This window comes from Triticum urartu, chromosome 7A (genome assembly GCF_056163025.1).
Source record: "Triticum urartu cultivar PI428250 chromosome 7A, HENAU_Tu73, whole genome shotgun sequence".
Classification (NCBI taxonomy): Eukaryota; Viridiplantae; Streptophyta; class Magnoliopsida; order Poales; family Poaceae; genus Triticum; species Triticum urartu.
In genome coordinates this window covers 179,815,569-179,839,770 of record NC_141879.1, presented here as the reverse complement: position 1 = coordinate 179,839,770, position 24,202 = coordinate 179,815,569, and the positions used below count along the sequence as shown (strand labels likewise).

The 24,202-nt window shown below is 47.3% G+C and overlaps 1 protein-coding gene across 1 annotated transcript; it reads left to right on the top strand.

The window, feature by feature from the left end:
- The first annotated feature begins 15,226 nt into the window (after positions 1 to 15,226).
- On the top strand, positions 15,227 to 18,571 carry LOC125521877 (endoglucanase 16). The gene is made up of 4 exons (XM_048686939.2): positions 15,227 to 15,735; positions 15,888 to 16,100; positions 16,533 to 16,733; positions 17,358 to 18,571. Exons 1-4 carry the CDS (start codon positions 15,514 to 15,516, stop codon positions 18,318 to 18,320), a joined length of 1,599 nt encoding a protein of 532 aa, XP_048542896.1. The 5' UTR covers positions 15,227 to 15,513; the 3' UTR covers positions 18,321 to 18,571.
- Positions 18,572 to 24,202: the final 5,631 nt, after the last annotated feature.

Below are 24,202 nucleotides of genomic sequence, written 5' to 3'. Positions count from 1 at the left end.
AAAAAGAATCAACAGTCACTCGATGATTCCTTTTCATATTTACTGAAAGTGTTGGGATACAAAACTGAGCTACAACTCATGGTAAACTGTTCAAGAAAGTTCAGAGTCCGCGCTGTTTTATAAATTTACCCACAGAAGGAAAAACTCAGGGCAAGCAATTCAAGATGGATTTTCTGTTATTATTAAAGTAGGAACGTGATTTTATTTTGCAAAAAATCGATATATTGGCGTTGCTGCATTTAGAAATTACTGTGGCCATCATATTCTGCATGACTGGCTGCTGATTGGTGCAGAGCAAGTGAAACACTTAAGTCAGCTAGCTTACCTGTTGCCTGAATACTATAACCTCTTCTCCGTTGGCTTAATGATCAAGATTTAGCCAGTGACGCTCATGTGTCCCCGCAGAACATCTTATCAAGTCGTTATGACGTTCTACGCTCCATCGCTTTTAGAAAAGCATGCATTCTGTTTATGTTAGCTGACACATATCTTTCCTTCCTTTTTCAGCTCTTCTTTTCCTCCTCTCCTGATGACAGTCACTAGCTACTACGCAGTATTGTTAGCAAGCCTCTTTTCAACGAACGTCACCTCCACAAAGCTAGGCAATTGGCTACCCTCAGCTCACTTAAATAGTGCTCCCTCAGTAAAGAAATATCAGAATGTTTAGATTACTAAAGTAGTGATCTAAATGCTTTTATATTTGTATACAGAGGGGGTACTCACCTATACAGGAAATGCTTTGCTTAAGCCAAGAGATACATCGGAAACCATATTTATACTGGCTTTAGAATTGCAGCCTGAAGATACTAAAACCAGCTTGGTTGGGCCACTTAGATCCTTAACTTTATTTTGTTTGTCAGTTCATCATGCTTTCTTAATTATACAACCAAAGCTGCACAAAAGTACCAGGTCGTACAACCAGCTCTGCTGTAATACACTCCTCTGCAACTTACAGGACTTCTGTACATTGAACTGTTCCATTCCAAATTAAAAGGTTCCTAATAATCCGCATTTGCGGTGCCTAGTAGGATTACAAGTGGAGCAATTGCATCAATCAATCAATAGGTGAATTTATACAGTAGGATCAACGGACCAAATCAATCAATCAGTAGGTGAATATATACATCGAATCAGGTTAATTGGCTAAAGATTTGGTCCACACAACACGATGCAGTACAGCACCAGCATTTGGACCAAATCAATCCATTGCAAGTAAACAAACAAAAGAGAATAATTCCCCTAAAAGCCGATCCCTAGTTGAAGCCAGTTCATGCAGAGCCCTAATTGGGCCACTTTTTATTCGTGGTTTTCTTTCAGGCCATGCCAAAGCTAAGATAGATGCCCCCATTAGTTGTCAAAAGGGAGGAGAAGGAAAGTTCAGTAGTTATGTGTTGCTGTTGTGTACACTCCTTTAAAGATTCATGGCCCTTTTTGTACTAGTGGGAAATGAACAAAGCATTGTTCATACTAGGGTATCAAAATTTTCCTTTCTCACTGACATACTGGTTTCGACAGGTTCAGGAAGAAAAAACCATTTAATTTCGTTTACAATACCCATTTGACTTTCCATTAAAAATACATCATTTGACTTGTTTTGTCGACTTGAGTAGAGGTGAAGCTCGAGATCAAAGTCAAAGTCAGTGGATTGTTGGATGCACGATGTATTTTTTCCAACGAAAAACGTGAATATTTTCTTTCAATTCAAAACAACAGCTGGTTGCTGGCTCGGATGGTTTCAGGGCTGGCAACTACTGTGGGGTGGAGAAATGAAGCGGCTCAGGTACAATGTACGTAGATCAACCTACTCACAAAGTATTGTATGTATATATCTGTTCAAAAAAACCAATCTGTCACCACCAAATAAAAAAAACTTCGTACTAGTTTTCAGAAGTATCAAACATGGCATTAATTTCCTCATCTCTTCCGGCGGATGGCACAGCAATACCTTAAAGAATTTTCGCAACAAAAAAAGTAAGACGTACACCTTAAAGAAAACCCTGCGTTCTGCTGACTGATGAAGCGTGTGCTGTGATACAAGCATTGATCTACAGTAGTATATACTTGTGCGTGCGTGGACGGCATTTGGGCCTTCGTTCTCTAAAGGAAGTCAAAAGGAGTGCACCGACTGTTCTGAATTCCATGCATGTAGCTCGACGTGGGCACCTCAACGGCCAGCTACCTAGGTCTGGAATTCATGGCCCTTACTAGTACTCTCACACTTTTTATGCAGAGGTCGGGGAAACTCTTTTTTTCGAAAAAAAAACTAGTACTCTTTTTTTTCTTTTTCATTTTTGCGATGACCTTACTACTCTACTCTCCCACTAGGGCATAAAACAAAATGTATCTGTGCTATACTACTTATTTTTTTCATGAAGCCAGCAAGAGGTCAAGGGATCTAATCTAGCTAGTCTTGGAGTATACATCACGATTTTTTTTCTAACGTGAAATTAGTTTCAGGAATCTTACGGAGCGAACGTCCCTGGGATTTTTTTCCTGAGGGAACATTTCCCACTGCTGTTTCGGTTGAATATGAATTCAAGTCTTGGTAGAACACGCTAGCTAAAACCGATTCTAAGGAAAACAAATCTTAGCACATATACTATGTTGCAACCTTTTTACGCTCGAGTCGATCTAAATTTTGTCAACCAGGAATGGAAACACAGCCGAGTAACTACACATGCACATGCACGTATGGAAAGAACACCTGGCTTGTAGACTCGGCTGCATGCTTTTAACAAAGGCTCGTTTGATGGCTAATATGTGAACGCCTCTTTTCAGTGCCACCCACATGAATGCAGCATATATAGACGGTCCTCTATTCCTTTCCGGGTCCTGCAGGAGCGCCGTCGAGACTCAGAAAAGATTCACAACTCTTGAAAGATGAAAGGCAAGGAAAAAGGACGACGGACGTGATGCCTGGCCGAGCTCTGGTGTAATCTCCTGTGCGCAAACGTAACTTAACGTACGTTCGATCTGCGTATTGATCAGCTCACGTGCAAGAGCGCAACGGTGTCTACGAACGTCGGGGACGGACTTCGCCGGCCGGCGCTACTGCAAGTCTGGATCTGGATGGATACATGGTGTGGGGCTCGATTCAACAGTGGTAACGCCATGGGAACGAACGGGGCGGCGACGACGACGTGATGCTGGTATCACCCGGGCCGGGCTGCGTGTAAACAGTTGGCTGAGGCGGGAGTGGGGGGCGCATTTGTGCGTGCCCGTCGTGCCCCTGTCGGCGCCGGGCCGTCGCCTGTCGCTACACGTGGCGAAGAGGAGCGCCATCAGCCTGCTGCTTGCCTTCACATCTTTCTTTTCGAGCATCGACGACAAAAGCGCCGAGGTGAGGTGAAAAATGGGACGTGTGGGTGTGTGCCGTTTACGACAGGTGTAACTAGAGTGGAACCATCCGCTGTTAAAAACATGGTGGAACCCAGCTCGTTCCTCGTAGGCTCGCACGCATGCGCTTTTGTAGCGTCGCCGACCTGACCTGAGCGCGCTGGTCTGTCACTCAGAGTCAGAGGTGCCTCGGACCGGTGATGTGCGTTGTGGCCGGCTTTTACCTGTTGGGACTGTACAAGGGGGACATAGACCGAGGCGGTGCACTAGGCGCGTGAGATCACAGGCTCGCCAAAGTTTAAAAAAACTGAAAAAGAATATCAAGGTACTCCTAATCTGAATGGGTAGCCATGCCACAAAATCCTGGTCTAACCTTGATCCATGGCCTGTGAGGGAAAAAAAAGACAATAAAAAAAGATAAAATTCTAGTCCAAACTTGATCCATGGATATATAGCCCTAAATTGGCAATGATATTAATTTGGCGTCGTAGTTTTTCATAGTTTCTCCTACAAACTTGGTTAAGGCCTCCTTTGCTTCACATTTATTCTAAAAAGAAGAAAAGAAAAAAAAAGTATAAATTGGGAAGGAATACATGTGTAAAACAGAGGATTGAAGAAACTGGAAATTTTATGGACTTCGGTGTTTGGTTCACAGGAGTAGAAAAACATACGAATCCTGATAAACAGAGTAAACTCAAAGTCAAACCACATGAAAAGACATATTTAGCATGTTATTATGTCACTAAGGGGTCGAGTCTCGTTTTTCATGCATAGTAGTTGAAAAGATGACCAAATAGTTGTAAAACTCCCGGGTTTTCCACTGAAATTGAAATCAAATAACTTTTTTCTCTATTTTTTCTTTGCTATATTCCTTTGAACCAAAGGCTTAAATATTGTCATCATAGAAAAGTTTTTTGTATTTCTTCCATTTTTTTCTTTGAACCAAAGAAGGTCTAAACTTTATACCGTTTAACTTCAGATAAAATTTATAAGCCTTCTTTTCACAGACAAGGGAAGTACCTCACTTACACAACCATCCTTCTATGGAGTCTCAACTGTTAGCACCTAGTGTTAGGAAATAGGCAGTTTTTGTTTAAGATTAATACAGACGAGCATTGTCATAAGAATACTGGCATGGCAACTCACGTATGACAGACTAAGAATGTCTAGCACATAAGTATATGGACCAATGACACATGTAAAGAAAAGAGGACCAGGACATACAAGGGAACCAGAAACTCCGGTGCAGCGGCATGTTTGGCCATGGTGGTGAAGACAAGGTGGCCATCCGCGATAGAGGAAGCAGTCGAAGCAGGCGGATGGACATTGAGGATGTAGGGGCTGTTTGGTTTTAGGACTAGCATTGCCACACTTTGTCACACATTTTTGCCAAACTTGACTAAGGTTAGTTCATCAAAATGAGAGCCACAAGTTGGCAAGCCTAAGAGAATCTTGCCACACTTTTTGTGTGTATGTCATGTGGGGTCCAAATGTGGTTTGCCTAAGATGTGGCTTGAACCAAACACTCATCTAAGTTGGTCAAATTTGCCTAACCTTAGGTGTGGTAATCTTTGGCAAAGTTAGTCACAAACCAAACAGCCCCGTAGTCGAACTTGAACAAAGGGAGGCGGTGGGTTTAGTCGATTTGGTGCAATTTGTGGGTGGGTCGGATTGTTTGGTCTAGCGTGACGGACGCCCGGGCCTCCACCTATCCACCTTAAATTTGAGATGGGTATGACGCGTGCCTGTCAGCCCGGACATTTAGAACTGGTATGAAAAGCCCGTCCAGATTAGTTTTTTACCCGTCCGTCCAAACATTTGAGGATGGTTTGAGGAGACTAGATGCTCTAAGATTTTTAAAACTAAGGTAGATACTACAAGATTTCTAACACCTGGCCTACCCTACTCGATCGCCTTCCGCGTCTATAGGTCCTGCGGCACAAATAATTTCAGCAACGCCCGAGCACACATCTCGAGGGACGGATGACGGTCGACATGCATACTAGGACAAATCACCCCCTCCCTTTGTTCCGTTCCATTTCGCGCTCCGGCACTGCCGACCACGGCCACTTCCTTCTCTTTTCTCCACCATCACTCCACTCGTACGTAGACTCGGGTGCGCATGCATTCACTCATGCACTGTCAATTAGGAACGGGATACGACGAATGCGGTCGAGCATCTTTTATCTTGACGTCTTGAACGTAATGTAGTGCATGCTGGTGTAGGTTGTAGCTCAGGGGCTGCGTTTTGCCCCAACCTATATATAAAGTCTACCGGCGGATCAGTGATCGCTTCAGTGCCCACTTCTTTGTGGACTACGATGTTCTAGCCTTCTAATGGACACAATGTTCCCCCGAAAAAACAGGAAATATCAGTATTTCTTGCTCGACAGAGAAAAATGTACTCCCTTCGTTTCTAAATATATGTCTTTTTAGAGATTTTAATACGGACAACATACGGATGTAAATAGACACAGTGTAAATTCACTCATTTTGCTCTGTATGTTGTCTATGTTGAAACCTCTAAACGGACTTACATTTAGTAACGGATGGAGTATACAATATGGTTGGTTTATGATCTTAGACGGCTAGATCAAATCGGTCCATATTGGAACTTTGAGTAAGGGTCGTCCGACGTGAATTCACACAGATACGAGAAACAAGCTTGACTCTCCTTTATGTTCATTGAGTTAATTCAGACCCACCAGAAATGCAAGAAAATTATTACGAATATGAAGTGGATGTCATGTTCAGTGAAATCCTACCGGAAATCAACACACATGACACAAACAGTGCAGTATTTGGGGGAATGCTTCACCATTGGTGGAGTACAAAGAAGTTGCAGGACCTCTTTGATTTGCTGTAAGCTTTACTGAAAGATTTGGTTCGTGTCAAAGTTGACGTTGGAAAATAGAATTTAATTTTCATGAGGTCGGACTATTTCCCAGAAATTCATGCAAATTAAGTAGTATGTATTTTTAAAACACAAATTAAGTATGTGAACATACAAGTGTAGTTGCAATATTTCACTATTGTCTGAAATGCACGCACATCGGACTATGGGCTTACATGCAAATTAAGTTCATTTTAGAGTAACTTGGATCTCTATATGACCATATATTACTAAAATTATATGTCTACATTCGTGGGTTTTCTCTGCAGAAGTATACTGTCGGTGGTCGTATATGAGAGGTGTAACTATAGTGCAAGTATGATGTATTTTCCTAGGAAGATTGTCATGGTTTTCAATCATGCAAATTACTTCCTCCAACCCGTAATATAAAAGCATTTTTGCCACTAGGAAGTACTCCCTCCGTTCGGAATTACTTGTCTCGGATATGGATGTATCTAAAACTAAAATACGTCTAGATACATCCATTTCTGCGATAAGTAATTCCATTTCTGCAGAAGTAGACAAGAACTATAGCAAAAAATTGTAGGAATCAAAAACAGAATCCTTCCAAATTCCAAAGGAACCTTCATTTTTCTCCCACATGCCTAGCTGGACCTGTCTCTCACAAAGCTAGTACGTACTAGTGTGGACCTGTCTTTTTCCGAACGAGAAGGGTGGTGTCGCCGGTGTGAAAACGATCGAACCGTGGAAGTTCCCGTACATGTCAAAGCAACAGCATTTTTACGGTGTCAACTGTGCACCGACTCAACCGTGCGGGGCCAGCGCGCCATCTCGTCCACGCACTCGACACCACGTACACACGCATGCATACATAGGTGCTCAGGTGTCAACCGGCAATGGAGATCGATCGGGACGACGAGACGGATGCATGGGGCCGAGCACCAGCGTCTTCTACCTTCTGAGCCTGACACTTCTTATCGTGGTGCAGGGGGTGAAAGTCAGTGAGGTTATACTAGTCGTCGTTAGGGAAACCAAACAAGTGTACCGACTTGAATGAATTCCCACGTATTCCATGCACGGGCTTGACTCGTTTTCCATTCCTTGTCTCCATGCCACCCTCTGCAAGGACGACATGGCTACGTGTCACACGTCGCAATTACGCCGCCAGTACCGCGTACATGTGTACGTCTCCTTGCTCGAACCAGGGACGTACCCTGGCCGGTGTGGACCAGCCGTCGAAAAATACAGGGGTTTTCCATGCATCCCACGATGGCAAGAGGTCCGGTGTCAAACGTCAACCATGCTCCCTGCATGTCTGGTCTCGGCACTGCCTAACTCTTCAAGTGGTACCCCTCTCCTCAGGGCTGTTTGATTTTAATAAGTTACCCGACTTATAAGTCAGATGACTTAAAACTAGTGACTTATAAGTCGCGCCTGTTTGGTTGTCATCTGATTTATAAGTCACCTGACACATCTTTTCACACCAATCAACATCATGCAGGTGATGGGACCCACGCAAAAGGGGGTGACTTATAAGTTTTAAGTTGGGATAGAGCAACTTATGACTTATAAGTTAGGGTGACTTATAAGTCAGGTCTGTTTGACAAAATAAGTCATTTTTTTTACTTTTCGACTTATAAATTGATGACTTATTTAAAACTAAACAGGCCCTCAGTCCTCATCCCCTCTCCACCCCCTTTTGACTCCACACACGCCATTGCCAGCCACAGATAAAGCCAAACTCCCACATGCACGACGCTACTCCTAGTCCCAGGCGTGTTGCTATCAGTCTATCACTATGCAAGCTCCATTGACATTGTATACCGCACCAGAGATCACTACCACGCATGCAGTGCAGTACCAAAATATCTGCTCCAAAGATAAGTACCAAGCTGACGACGGATTAAGGGCATCACGAGAAAATGTACAATTATTTACGTCGAATTTTGCATGGCATGCCATTGGCCGCATGACATGATAGCGCACATGTCATTGGCCGCACTGTTCCCGCATCTATAATACTTAAATAGTTTATTCCTACTATATAATTTCTCTTGACATGCACACTATCCACATCAACAATGACCCACGTCAGCCAAGTTCACCTCATGCATCCGCTCAATGGGCCATGTCAGCAATTTTTCCTTAAACCATTTAGTTTAATATGGGATGGTGTATCAGTCGTTTAACTGGAGACTTTCAGCATGGTTCGCCGCACGCCTGTAACCCTTCCCCTTCGTCCGCTTCCCTTCGCCTCCCTCTTCAGCTTCCTTCTTTCTATTTTATAATTATTGTAATTGGTAACCGAAGAGCACCACAAGGCAACACCACTATTTCTCATATGCCATCGTGGGCACTAATGCCCTGATCATCTTCCCCGCTGATGCTCTCAATTTTCCCATCCGCCATGCCTTTTGAGAGAAGAACGTGAACCACCATCTCCCACCACAAATGCATATTGAACGGACAGTTGCCTTTCCAGAGGCCATTAGACTTCGCCATGAAGGCAATTGAGCCGCCGAAGAACTAGATGGGATCGATCTTCTAGATGTCTGCTCACCATAGTTAGCCTCCTCAATTTTTCCTAAGCCTAATCGAGCTTATTTCTTTATTTTGTTAGGTTTCGCTCCTGCTGCAAAGGTGCCAGACGTTCTTCTGGAGGTTATTAGTTTATTGGCTGTTACAAAGTTGGATTATTCCTTGCTACATGGGACTCTTGCTGGTCGCATTGGTAGACAAGCTCCCATATCTGATTATTATTTTACAGTGAGTTTATGTTAGTTTCCATACTTATTCGGAGAGCATAGGATTCCGATTGATTGTATGTGTTACAGTCCAAAACTACAACAGTCCTGTGCTAGATGTGAGTTTATTTACAAATTTGGTCAGATTCCAACTGCCTTGCTACAAGTGTGCTCGACGATTTTCTGCTGGCGGCACGGATGTTCATCTAGGACGATTTGGTGTTTCTTGATAGCAGTATTTTTGCTGCTCCCGTTAATTGACATGTACCTGACAAAATATCCTACAGGGTGCCTCAAACGTGGCTGCTGGCTTCGGCCTGTTGGGTCCTCCGGTCAGGTATGTTTCTGGCTTTGTTTAGCTTTAAATATTAATTGACTGAGATCAGGATGTTACTTACCATATAAACATACAAGAGGTGATCGGCTCAGTTCTCTTATTTCTCCCTACAGGAAAGACCCAAAGAGCATCAATGGTTTACGCAACAACAACAACAAAAATGGCTTTACTCATGCTTCCAGTTGCCTGGGCACTTGGTGAGACATTATTGTCTCGGGTAACCTTTATTCAGATTGCTACTACCGTCATAGTATCGATCCTACAGAGTTAAATCGCCCTGAAAGTCAATGGTGTTGTCTTTCGGTCAGAGTCAACATAGCAAGACTTTCCGTACTTCCTAATCATCCACGTATTCAGCAAACTGTTCAGCGCAAGGCAGTTTCAACAGTGTCCATCTTTACCTCATTTGGTTGATACTTCAGATCTCAACTCCTGATGCATGACTCTTTAATTTCAAGTCTTAGAGATCATAATAATAATTTTACTTATTTAGCTGAATACAAGGTGCATACCAACTATATGAGAAAAACAAATGGAAAATGGTAATAAGAAAGCTGTTTTATGGAACGGGCCGATAACCTATTAGTAAGCCCATTAACGGTCAGCAGTTTCATGTTACCAGATTTGTTTTTTGAAATTATATGAAAATGTACATTTTCTTCTTCTTTTCTATTTGTAGGCTACATTTCTTCATTCTTTTTAGGTTGCTCTCTACCAGCAATTGATTCTTAAAAACTGTTCCGCAGCAACGCGCGGGGCATCATCTAGTGACATGAAAACATCAATAACGCACCGCACATGCCATTGGCCGCCCCGCAGGATTTATCGATGAGCCCGAAAAGGAAAAAATGCTCCCATTCGATCCGTGATGGATGTTTTCTGCAGCCGTACGGCCACATGCATTTTTCAAAATTCTGAGCTTGAACAATTCGTACGTACCAGTACTAGTTCCATTTCGACTAGTTCCATTTCGAGGGGAACAAAAGACGAGGTGCTACCGTGCTATCGAACCGCTCTTTTATCGGCTTCTGCCTTTCCCCGGGCCGGCGGACGGACGCGCTTTGTTGAGTGATGATCCGAAAGCATCTCGTTTCACATTGCATCTCTGCTCTGCCAGCGAATCGCTTTGCTGGCGACCACTTTGACACTCGGTATCATAGAGACCCCCATGAATTCAGACTTTCAGAGGTTGTATTTTAAACACCATACGCTCTTGTCTTGGGTGCATGACGGGTTCAATGCCTCGTATTCTCTCGGCCCTGCATGCAAACAAATGCCCGCGAATCATTGATCGAGCTGGGCACCATCCATCCACTGTGGGCTGCGGCAGGGTTAAGCTCCAATCTTATTATATGACCGATGCGCAGCTTTCCGGTGCAAAGCCGCGTGTGATTTTGTCCGTGGACGATAGTTCCATGCCCAATATATTGAACATCTGCCTAACCTACCCAGTAGGAAATTCCACGGCTAGCTTAATAATCGGCAGGTGAATCCCCACAGATTTCACCATCACTTTCGCCAAACTCTCGAGAGATCGAGAGGCACCGTGGTGACTCGGCAACCAGCGACAGAAGCGAAAGCGAACCTGCTGAACCGCGGGGGGAAACACGGCCGAGCACACACCTGGCCGCGCCACCTGCGCGCGGAGCTGCCGTCGTCCACGTCGTGTTTAGCCTAGCCGGAGACGGGAGGAAAAGAGGAGGTGGAATTAAGGGCGCACTGCCCCATGAAAGCTGCCCTGCTCGAGCTCGGGGAAAAGGAGGGAGGGGCTTCACCTCAGTTCGTTATCGCCACCGGACTCAACAGCGACGGGTGGTTACGCCGGTGCCATCAGCTTATTAGCCCTCCGACACTATGCACCGGCCGAGATGGACAAGACCGGAGACCTGGAGAGGCAGGCAATAGTAAATCTTTCCAAGGGCAGATGACAAGCGTTATTACCGGATTCATGCATGAACACAGCTGCGCACGTTGCGATGCTTGTGGATCGTTCATTTGTTGGTTGTTTGGTAGGTCGTGTCACTTCTTCCCTTCATTGACCTCTTATCTTTGCTTGTAGTATCATGCATGTGACAATACGTACGAAGCATGGATGTGTAGCATCTTACGAGTTTTGTTGCCCCTGCTGCCCCGCTTTTTTCTTTTCCGTCACTTTGGATGTTTCTTCCTGGACCCGTTGTAGGTGCATCCTTGTCACATGATTTTGCAAAAAAGTTGCGCATTTAAGAGTTTTCTAGAGACGCTTGGCTCTGCTACGCAATACTAGTATGTCTACGTAGGTCAGTAATAGACGTCAGTACGAGAAGACGTATGCTTCCTAACTCAGGAATAACTAACAAATAGCATGAATAAATTGCCCAACCACGGCACATAACACACATTGTCATGTCCCAAGCTAAAACATAAAGTATGGAGGTCAGTATAGACGGCAGACGGAGAGCACGTATACTTGACAACTAAGGATCACTATCATGTCGCAAGCTAAAATAATAGCACCAAAAACAACCAAACACCATGGTCCACTCCCTTCTCTTTGCTAGCTGTTCGTGTTTGACGACATGACCAATCCGTCCGTGGCAAACAAAAAACTGAAATGTCAACACGAGGAAAATGGAGAAGCACTAGCAGAAGCTACAGAATTATATATGCCCTGACCCGGCCCGGTCCACCCAGTGCCTAACAAAATGTAGTAAAGAAATACTCCCTCCGTTTTTATTTAGTTCGCATATTAGTTTTGGTCAAAGTCAAGCTTTACAAACTTTGACCAAGTTTACATACAAAAAATATTAAGATATAAAATAACAAATCAAAAATATTAGATTTATTATTAAATGTACTTTCACATCGTATGAATTTATTATGATAAATGTCTATATTGTTTTCTATAAACTTGGTCAAATTTTACGAAGTTTGACTTCAGTCAATTCTAATATGCAGAGTAAATAAAAACGGAGGGAGTACATCATTACACAAGAAAAACTGTACTAAAACTGCCAGCAGCCGGCCGTGAGATCAAACAAAGTAATCAAAAGAATCGACGGCCACGTTTTTAAATTTGGGATGAAATCATGGCACGTCGCACCGACGCACACTGCGGCAGGTCAAAGCGTGTACGCACTGTTTAGCTACGCAGAAGTGAGCATGATACCAAATTAATACGTGGATTAGCTATGACTGCTAGTATTACTATAAGTATTAGCTGAACTAATTGTTCAACGACGACATCAGCAGCAGCAGCAGGAGAAGGGGAGGCAAGAGAAGTGCGCGTGAGAAAAAGTTGAGAAAAGGAAGGTTCGTGCGGCAGGTTTGGTGACTGCGAACCATCGGAATCCGGGGCGTACGCGTCCCTACCCACCCACGGCGCCAACTACCAAACTGCATCATACCATGCATCATACTGTTACAAGAATACATACTCAAAGTATCAAACAACGTCTGTCCAGGAACAATATCTACATCGGCCGCGATCGCAACGGGGCGTGGGATCGAGGAGGAGGCGTCGGAGTCGTCGCGGCCGGAGCGCCGTCGCCATCCGGGCGCCGGCCCATCGGTCGGTCGATCGGTGGAGCAACCATGCATGCATGTGGGGCTGGGGCTGGCTGGGCTCGGTGAGTGAAGAAGGTGCATGCCTTGTGTTTTCAAATCGCTTTGCGCCGCGCGCGCGCACGGGCACCGCGGGGGCAAGACAACGAGCGCGCGTCCCGGGCGCTCGCACGCACGTCCGAACCATGCGTACGTATGGACCCAAATACTACGCTACGCGGGCCTTGGATGTGATCATTTTCTTTAACACCAGACGGCAGGCGCTCATACATTCTCACGTACGCTCATCTTTATGCACGCCCGCACGCACATCATATCTTATGAGCATCTTCAAGAGACTAAGTCGGCACTTACGTATAATTCCACGTCATGGAGGATCACCCCGTTTGATTCCAACAGGTTGAGCTGTTTCCTTTGTTTGAAAATGGAATATAGCATTTACCTTCGATCGAAAAATAAACATTTACAGAATTTCATTAGTTAATAAGAATGTTGGGCCAATGCAAAAAAAGAGGGATTAAAGTGACATAAAGCGTGGCCATGCAAGCAATTTTTGAAACTTCAATTGTTATATATTTTCACTTGCACAATACTTAGCTAGTCAGCTTAGAAAATACTACTGCGTACCGAAAGATAAGAAGTGTACAGAGAGGTAATACTTTTTTTAAGAGTAACCATGGCATTCATTGAACAATAACTGAGTTTTGAGAATATCATTGCAAGATCTAGGGTCACAACATTGTCAAAGAGGCTTTTAGAGCCAAGAACAGGCCTGTGCTAGCCTAATCCATTGCATGGAGCCGGTGAGCGGCTCCATTGTCTACGAGCGACCATTCCCGCTCTATGAACACCAATTCGCCATGGCTACCGGAGTCGCCACAACATGCAACCAAATTCAGTACCAGCAGAAAAATTAAATTCATTTCCGCGTGAGAACGTCTAGCACATGCCTCCACCAATTCTTTGTTGACGCCATGGAGAACATCGACGTGGTGCGGAAGAACTAGAGGCAAAATTATTCTACATGTCGCCCTCACCGTCCCGATGCCACCAAACGAAACAAGCACACTAACTAAAACAACACAGAAGAGAACACATGGAGCTCCCATGCACTCCCCGTTGGAACAACAGATGGAGGGGGTGAAAGCCGTTGCTTTGCCAGCGTTCACCAGAGGGAAAACCGACACTTCCGAATCACCTATCCTCTAAAGCGGTTGTGAACGAAGTTGTTCCTGAATACCTTCGACGGTGCTGCGTGCGCATGTTTTCCTCACTACATTTTAGTTGAATTTTATGGCGTTCATATTGAAATTTGAATCTTACTACCTCAACTTGAAAATTAAAATGTGTTTCTTATTTCATTATGAGATTTGATCAAGATTTACATTGTTAGTTGAATTTTATGGCGTTCATATCGAAATTGGAGTTGTACTCCCTCAACTTAAAAATTCTAATTTGTGTTTTTTATAAGATTTGATCAAGATTTACTTTGTTAATTGATTTATGTGATACAGAGTCACGAACGCAAGAAAACACTTTAAAATGGGTCTAGCGACACAAAATCTCATGCGACATTTCTCCCTCGGAAAAAAGTTTCGTGTCACATAAACACCTATTAACACAATATTTTCTTGATCAAAATCTTAACTTAACGGAACAAAGTGTGCCCTGCTTAAAACCGTTTTCAAACGAAGGGAGTCTATCGGGTCGACCTCGTAGGCTGATCCGCTCCGATCCGATCCAATCCGAAGGAGCAAAAGGAAGAACAAAAGTGGTTTTGAATCGTCAGTCCAAGAGTCATCCCCATTCAAAAAAAAGGGTGGCAAACCCTCCTTCCCAAATTAGCCTAGCTGACGGCGGGATCCCTACGGCACTACAGTAGGAGTATTCTACAGAACGAGTGCCTGCCTAGATAGTAGGCATATACGACCTAGATTTCCCCCCAACACCATGCTCATGGCCAAGTTGCTGCACCTGCACCAGCCGTTTGACGATAATTGCCACGGGAACAACGCATTCTTGTTCGTTCGGTCAATCACTCACTCATGAGCCAGTGCTAGACTGCTAGTAGTATCGTACCCTGGTTCCCCCTGCCTTCCTCTTCCACCAAATTTCACCAAATCCCGCGCAACCAGTCCACCCCTACGACATGGGCAGGGCAGCGGCTAGGCTATTCCCCTCCCCTCCCCCACATTATTTCCTCCTCTTTTTTTGAGAATTCCCCACATTATTTCGTCTCCCCCTTTGCTGGCCTCCTATATTCCCATGGCCACGATGATGGGCCCGCACCGCAAAGTCACCTAACCCAGCCGGGCCGGCCCCACCCATTCAACACGGTATGCTGCTGCTCTCGACGGAGCTCCGCGCACCACCTCTCCGTCCCTCCACTCCCCCTACATATACGCGAGTCCCCCGCAGCGTCGACAGCCCACCACACCCTGCTACCCTCCCCTCCCCCGTCTCCATTTCACCAGCTGCTCCGTCCAGCTTCGTCCAACGACCGCTGCAACCACCGGGCCGCGAAGCTCCACCTGTCCGCCGCGCGCGTGCATATATCGAAGGGCGGGCGATCGTCGGCCGCCGCGGGAGCTAGCGGAGCGAGTCCGTCGGTTGGTCCTTACGGTCGAAGGTTCCTCGAGGACCAGCGTATACTGCTGTTGGAGAGAGAGAGGGAGAGAGATACTGAGATAGCGAGGATAATGAGGAGGAGCAGCGGCGCCGCGGCGTGGGCTCTTGGCGTGGCCGTGGCCTTCTTCCTGGCGGCGGAGGCGGCCGGCGCGGCGCCCGTGCCGCACGACTACGAGCAGGCGCTGCGGAAGAGCCTGCTCTACTTCGAGGCGCAGCGGTCGGGGCGGCTGCCGCACGGCCAGCGCGTCGCCTGGCGCGACCACTCCGGCCTCACCGACGGCCTCGAGCAAGGAGTACGTCGCCGTCCCATTGTTTCGTCTCTCTCCTCTTCTTCTTCTTCTTTGCCGGCTGGCCGGCGGGGGATGCCCGATCATCACATATATCGTTCGGTCGATCAGCGCGCTGACTTTGGATGGATCTTGTCTGCCGTGTTTGGTTCCATTAGGTGGATTTGGTGGGCGGATACTACGATGCCGGCGACCACGTCAAGTTCGGGCTGCCCATGGCGTTCACGGTGACCATGCTGTCGTGGAGCCTGCTGGAGTACGGCGGCGACGTGGCGGCCGCCGGCGAGCTCGCGCACGCCCTCGAGTCCATCAAGTGGGGCACCGACTACTTCATCAAGGCGCACACCAAGCCCGACGAGCTCTGGGCCGAGGTAATTCATTTTACAATCTCTTCCCGATTTACCCGCATCCATCGTAATCACCGCCTTTCGCTGGCTAATCATCCAATCAACAACTTCGAACAAACATGCATGCACGCACCATTGGCCGTGGGCTGGCAGATGGAGAAAACTAAAGCAAAGAACTCGCTTATTTTAACTTATTTTTTTGAAAAAAAAGCTGGGGGGAGAGGAACATTTGTTTGGTGGGGGCTAGAGGACAAACCAGGCCATGGGTGCGGTTCAGTCGAGGAACGCGCAAATCTCACACCTGCGTCTGCATGATTGTCTCCTCGCCTCACATGGATTAGCTAGCTAGGAGCTTGACGAATCACGCATATGCATGCCTGTCCGCCTGCCTGCTTCCATGGCTTCGACGAATGTGAGTGAAATGATTGACTGATCGTGCTTTGCTTTGCTTTGCAGGTTGGCGACGGCGACACCGACCACTACTGCTGGCAGCGGCCGGAGGACATGACCACGTCCCGCCAGGCCTACAAGGTCGACCGCGAGCGCCCCGGCTCCGACGTCGCCGGCGAGACCGCCGCCGCCCTGGCCGCCGCCTCCATGGCCTTCCGCGAGACCAACCCGCACTACGCCCGCCTCCTCCTCCACCACGCCCAGCAGGTTCGTAACAATCACCATCACTAGTACTACTGTGCACGTAGTAACTAGGAATTAGACTAGTCCAGGGATTAGTAGTGGTAAATTCTTTGGCGTGTGTGGAATGTCTCGGGTACGTGTAGCGGAGCTGCCGGGCTGTAGATTCTGAGGACCGGCCAGGAAGCACGAGTCAAAGAGGCCAGAGGATTTTTCTCCCCTGGTTCACATTGGAACCGTGTTCTTCTCCTCGCTGCACGCGCCGCACGTGCCTACTTGTCAACATGACGTCATCACCAGTTCACTAGCAAAATCTTCATCTTATATACACAAACAACAAAAAAACTACCGCGTGAAGGTTCTGTCGGTCCAAGGAGGCCGACAGGTGGGCCCGCGAAAGAGCTCGGCATCATGCGGCACACTGTCAGCGCCGTACTACGTGGCCGCGTGATGCGACAGGCTACTTAACGTAACCACCACATTTCCGTTCACGTTGGCGCCTGCAGAAGCCCACGCGATCACAACGATGCGATGCAAATCATGATGATTATTATTGCGGCCGGCCGATAGATTAAGGGGAATATTAGTTGGTTGTTTAGCTTTTTTAATGGAGTAGTACTGACCCATTTCTCTTTTCTTCTGGTGGTACAGCTGTTCGAGTTCGCTGACAAGTACAGAGGCAAGTACGACAGCAGCATCGCCGAGGTGAAGAGCTACTACGCCTCCGTCAGCGGCTACCACGACGAGCTGCTCTGGGCGGCGCTCTGGCTGCACCGCGCCACGGGGAGGGCCGGCTACCTCGACTACGTGGTGGACAACGCGCACGAGTTCGGCGGCACCGGATGGGCCATCACCGAGTTCAGCTGGGACGTCAAGTACGCCGGCGTCCAGATCCTCGCCACCCGGCTGCTGCTGAGGGGGGAGCACGAGGAGCGCCACCGCGCCACGCTCGAGGGGTACCGCGCCAAGGCGGAGCACTACGTGTGCGCGTGCATGGGCAGGAACGCCGCCGCCGAGGACAACGTCGAGCGCAGCCCCGGCGGGATGCTCTACGTGCGCCAGTGGAACAACATGCAGTACGTCACCAGCGCCGCGTACCTCCTCTCCGTCTACTCGGGCTACCTCACCGAGGCCGGCGCCGGCGAGGGCGCGGCCGTGACGTGCGCGGGCGGCGAGGCATCGGCCGACGCCGGCGAGGTGTTCGCGCACGCCAGGGCGCAGGTGGACTACGTGCTGGGGAGCAACCCGCGCGGGATCAGCTACCTGGTGGGGTACGGCGCCAAGTTCCCGGCGAGGGTGCACCACCGCGCGGCGTCCATCGTGCCGTACAAGGACAGGAAGGAGTTCATCGGGTGCGCGCAGGGTTTCGACGACTGGTTCGGCCGCAAGAGCGCCAACCCCAACGTCGTCGTCGGCGCCATCGTCGGCGGGCCCGACCGCCACGACAGGTTCAGGGACGACAGGGTCAACTACATGCAGACGGAGGCGTGCACCTACAACACCGCCCCCATGGTCGGCATGTTCGCCATGCTCAACAGGGTGGCGCGGGAGCAGGGCCCCTCGCCGGCGGCGCGACGGCCGGAGAGCAGTAGAAGCACTGCGGCGGCGGAGTGAAGTGTAAATTATACTATACCGTAGGCAGTAGTAATACGCGCAGGGGGAACTGTACAATTTCGCCCCTCCTATTCTTTTGTTCATTCTTTTCTGGTAGAAGATGCGAAGGCTCTTCTTCGCTGGGATTATTTGTATGCGGGGAAAAAATTGGTGGACGCGTTTGACAAGCAAATGCGAATTCCCTCCCCGTAAATATAAGAGGGGGAAATATATATATATGTGAAATTAGTTTATTGGCCGGATTTCGAATATATGAAAATGTTTTTCAAATCCAATGAATGATTGCTGATATTCTGGGGAAAAGAACATCGCCGTCTTTCTAATCATGCATCACAGCGAGCTCGTGCAATGATTAAGCATCTGGTAAGGAACATTAAACAAATTCAACGCGGCAAGAAAAGCATGCAAGCTAATGTTTTGTGGAGTAGAGTACGACGCTGCGAGATTGAAAAAGATCTTCAGAGAGCCTAGCTTTTACATGGTGACAGCCCCGTTCCTCTCTTTATTAATTCCATCAATCGTTACCCTAAAAAAAATCCATTCAATCGTTTGCTTTTTCAGTTTAGAATAAATAGGCGTTTGCTTTTCAAAGGGAAACTCGTCGTGCACAACATGCATTGTCAATATACATGTACTTTTTTTAATAAATAGATGCACATACTTACACGGAAAAAAAGTTTAGGGCAGCACTTGGCACCGGTCAACCGGCGCCAATCCAGGCCTGTCACCTCTGAGCCGTCAGATGTGAGTCCTGCGCCTTGTGGGCTGTCAAAGCAAAAGGCGACATCAGGTGTAGCAAAACCATCGTCGTCACCGTCGCCGCCTTCACCGGTTGTAGCTCGTCGTGTGTGCTGTCCTTGCAAACCGCCCCGCCGGTTGCAGGCTGCAGCAATTACCGTCGCCAGTCACAACAAAGGCCATGATGTTTGAAACAAAAAATGTCATCGCCGGTGATAGGATCCCACCCTACGGTCACAAAATTGTCATTGCCGGCCATAGCATGCACCAACGACAGTTGCAGCAAAAAACGTCACTGTCGGTTGTAGCTTGTTGTGCATGTCTTCCCAGCATCCCTCTCTACCGGTCGCAGCAATTGTCGTCACTGGTCGCAACCAAGCAGACAACGGTTGCCGCAAAAAACGTCATCGCAGTGGTAGCTTCGCGTGCATGTCGTCCCAGCATCCCGACCTAACGGTATCAACAATTGTCGTCGCCGGTCATAGCAAGTGCCAATGACGGCTGCAACAAGAAAGTCATCGCCGGTTATAGCTCGCCATGTGTTATCAGTCATCCTGCCCTGCCAGTCACAACAACTGCCGCCGACAGTTGCAGCAAAAATCAGTCGTCGCCTGTTGTAGCTCGACATGACGCCTGCTGGTTGCCACACTGACGCATGCCGGTTCCAGTATTTGTCGCGCTAGGGTTCCAAATATTGCCGCCGAGCACAACTCCATGGAGCACCAGTTGTAGCACCACAGTTCGCGCTCTCGCGTGGGCAAGGCCATGAATCGATGATGACGCGGCGACGGATGAAGCCTCGCGTCTCTTGGAAAGAGATAGGACGAGGATATTGGTGTGCTCTGCAAGCGAGAAGGCCGGCACCCCCGCGCGTGCGCAGGAGCTTTGTAGAGGAGGGATATTCGGGGGGGGGGGGGGGGCTGTGATTTTGTTGGGTTGTGCGCGGTGGGATGGAGAGAAAAAAAACAAAGGAGAATGAGAACAACACTGAATGATGATAAGGTAGAAAGGCTTCTCGCGCCAGAGCAAATCGCTCCGCGATTGAAAGTCTCGCATGAGCCCTGTTGAAATATGAGATGGGCCTAGAGCCCATATGACAATTTCAGATTTGATCTCTAAGGGCCCATGTAGGTGGCATGACAAGGTGGTGGGAAGTTTAGTCCCACCCCAGAAGTGGAAGGAGAGTTGGAGTGGTTTATAAGGGATCCTCTCCCTCATGCTATTGGAGCTTGAGAAGAGATGAGGTCCTCGCGCACTCCCTCCTCCTCCGCTCGCCGCGCCGCGCCGCGCCGCGGGATTGAGCCGAGCCGAGCTCACTCCTATGCGCTTCTTTTTGCCGGTCAGGAACGGAGAGTTTTTGACAGGTAGGGCCACGATCTGAGACGTTGGATCGTGGGCTACCGACTTGGACGTGGGTTCAGCCTACGTCTCTCCACGCGTGGCCGCACATATATACGTGGGACGCTGCCAACCCTAGCCGCCACGAAACAGAACGCATCTCCGCCTCCACGCCCACGTCGTTCCTCTGCTGCTGCTGCTGTCGACGACTCCGTCCCGTTCACCGCGTACCACGGTTGACGGGAGAGCAGGCCTCCGAAACCCCGCTTCTCCGAATCCTGTACGGGAGAGGGGCGATTAGGTTTTTGGGTAGCGATTACGCGACTGCTCGCTTCTGTTCATCTACGTCCGCATCACCTTCGTCATCACCATTCTGAAACATCAGAGGCGTGAATTCTCTGTGGAGGATGTCATAGGCCATCTGAGTGTTGAGCAGAATTCAAGGGCAAAGGACTCGTACGGAAAAGGGGTATAAGGAACTTTTGTGGCCAATATGGTGCATCAAAAGAACTCCAATTCCCACAAGTCCAAGGGAAAGAACGGTGTCCAATAGAGTGCCGACTTTAAGAAGAAGAGTAAGAAGACCTTCAAGAAGAATAAGAAGGATGAGCTGCTTTACTTGTGGTTCACTTGAACATTGGGCCAACAAGTGCCCAAACAAGTAGAAGAAGCAAGGGCAGGACTTCAAGTCTGTCAATATGATTGTGAGCAACAATGAGAGTGGTGCATCTGGGTACGGTAATTTATTTGCTGTATTTTCAGTTTGGCCGTCCACCGATTGGTGGGTCGACACAGGTGCAGGTGTTCATGTGTGTGCTGACATTTCATTGTTTTCTTCTTACCAGGCCACAGGTCACGGGTCCGTACTGCTGGGGAATGGCGCGAGTGCTTCTGTTCTTGGTGTTGGCACGATCGATCTGAAGTTTACTTCGGGAAGGATCGTGCAGCTGAAGAACGTGCAGCATGTCCCCGCCATCAAGAAGAACCTCGTTAGTGGCTCCCTTCTATGTAGAGAAGGGTTTAATTTGGTATTCGAGTCTAATAAATTAGTTGTTACGAAATATGGACTATTTGTTGAAAAGGGTTATGAATGCGGAGGCATGTTCCGCCTTTCTCTTGCAGATCTATGTAATAAAGTCGTGAACAATATTCATTTGAGTGTTAATAAATCTGAAGTCTGGCATTCATGTCTTTGTCACATTAGTTTCGGTGTTATGAAGTGGCTAGCAAAATCGAATTTAATCCCGAGTTTCACTTTAGCAACCTCGCAAGCCTCACAAGGCAACAGAGGAGAGACACATGGCGCCACTGGAACTCATACATTCTGATCTTTGTGAGATGAATGGTGTGTTGACTAAAAATGGAAAGAAATTTTTCATGACTTTGATAGATGATTCCACTAGATATTGCTATGTGTATCTGTTAAATACTAAAGATGAGGCTCTACACTACTTCAAAATCTATAAGGCAGAAGTTGAGAATCAACTTGAAAAGAAAATTAAACGAGTCCGGTCAGATCGTGGTGGAGAGTACTTCTCGAAAGAGTTTGATGCCTTTTGTGCGGAACATGGCATTATTCACGAGAGGACGCCTCCCTACTCACCCGAGTCAAACGGGGTTGCCGAGCGGAAAACCCGTACTCTAACTGATTTGGTTAACGCCATGTTAGATACGTCGGGTTTATCCAAAGCATGATGGGGGGAGGCTATAATGACATCCTGGCATGTCCTAAATAAAGTTCCGACAAAGGATAACGAGATCACTCCTTACGAGAAGTGGACCAAGAGAAGGACAACACTCTCGTACTTACGTACCTGGGGATGCTTGGCGAAAGTTAATGTGCCGATCCCCAACAAGCGTAAGCTTAGACCAAAGACTGTGGACTGTGTTAATTTGGGCTACACTATGAATAGTGTTGGCTATAGATTTCTAGTAGTGAAATCTGAGGTACATGACATGAAGGTCAGTACAATTATGGAGTCTAAAGATGCTACATTCTTTGATGACATTTTCCTCATGAGAGATGTACAAAGCATTTCTAGACAGGAATCTGAGGAGACTCCTGAACCTGCCATTCCGAAGGAATATTATAACCAAACACATGATGAAAATCCTGAGGAGGATAATGAGGAATCCCTTGGTAGGGGCAAGAGACAAAGGACTGTAAAGACCTTTGGTGATGATTTCTTCATATACCTCGTGGAGGATAATCCCACTTCTATTTCAGAAGCGTATGCATCTCCAGAAGCTGACTATTGAAAGGATGCGGTCCGTAGCGAGATGGATTCCATCATGGCTAATGGGACTTGGGAGCTTACTGAATGTCCTTATGGTTGCAAACCATTGGGATGCAAGTGGGTGTTCAAGAAGAAGCTTAGGCCCGACGGTACGATAGAAAAGTACAAGGCTAGGCTTGTGGCCAAGGGCTACGCCCAGAAAGAAGAAGAAGATTTCTTCGACACCCATTCACCAGTGTCCAGACTGACCACCATTCGAGTATTACTCTCGTTGGCGGTCTCACATGGTCTTCTCATTCATCAGATGGATGTTAAGACGGCTTTCCTGAACGGAGAGCTAAAGGAGGAAATCTATATGCAACAGCCTGATGGCTTTGTGATGGATGGTCAGGAAGGAAAGGTGTGTAAGTTGGTGAAATCTTTGTATGGCCTGAGACAAGCGCCTAAGCAATGGCATGACAAGTTTAATGAAACATTGACATTTGTTGGCTTTGTTGTTAATGAGGCCGACAAATGTGTATACTATCGCTATGGTGGGGGCGAAGGAGTTATACTATATTTGTATGTTGATGACATACTGATATTTGGGACTAATCTCAAGTTGATCGAGGAAGTTAAGTCTTTCCTATCTCAGAACTTTGAGATGAAGGACCTTGGAGTGGCTGATGTTATCTTGAACATCAAGCTATTGAGAGATGATGAAGGTGGGATTACACTTCTGCAATCCCATTATGTTGAGAAGGTGTTGAGTCGTTTTGGATATTCGGACTGCAAACCATCTCAAACACCATATGATCCTAGTGTGCTGATTCGAAAGTCTAAAGGCATAGCTATAGATTAATTGAGATACTCTCAGATTGTTGTTGGTTCACTCCAGTATCTAGCGAGCGCAACGAGGCCTGACATCGCATTTGCTATTAGCAAACTGAGCCAGTTTGTTTCCAAACCGGGTGATGTACATTGGCATGCTCTTGAGAGAGTTATGCGCTATCTGAAAGGTACTATGAACTATGGACTTCACTATACCGGATACCCGTCGGTACTTGAAGGGTATAGTGATGCGAATTGGATCTCTGATGCTGATGAGATGAAGGCCACAACTGGGTATATGTTTACTCTTGGAGGTGGTGCTGTTTCCTGAAAGTTTTGCAAGCAAACGATCCTAACAAGATCGACAATGGAAGCAGAATTAATAGCATTAGACACATCGGGTGGCGAAGCAGAATGGCTTCGAGATCTGTTGATGGACTTGCCAGTGGTTGAGAAGCCGGTTCCGGCCGTACTTGAACTGTGACAATCAAACAGTTATTGTCAAGGTGAAGAGTTCAAAGGACAACATGAAGTCCAACAAACACGTAAGAATGAGATTGAAAGCTGTCAGAAAATTGAGGAACTCCGGAGTGATAGCATTGGATTATATTCAAACGGCTAAGAATCTGGCAGATCCCTTTACTAAAGGGCTATCACGTGTTGTGATAGATAGCGCATCAAGGGAGATGGGTATGAGACCCACATGAGTTGCCTTGGTAGTAACCCAACCTATGTGATCGGAGATCCCGTGAAGTAGGA

What these genes read in the sequence shown, in the direction of transcription:
- LOC125521877 (XM_048686939.2), top strand. Translation starts at nt 15,514, where the DNA reads ATGAGGAGGAGCAGCGGCGCCGCGGCGTGGGCTCTTGGCGTGGCCGTG. An exon ending in CCGACGGCCTCGAGCAAGGA is followed by an intron (nt 15,736 to 15,887) that starts GTACGTCGCCGT and finishes TGGTTCCATTAG; the next exon opens with GTGGATTTGGTGGGCGGATA. An exon ending in TCCTCCACCACGCCCAGCAG is followed by an intron (nt 16,734 to 17,357) that starts GTTCGTAACAAT and finishes CTGGTGGTACAG; the next exon opens with CTGTTCGAGTTCGCTGACAA.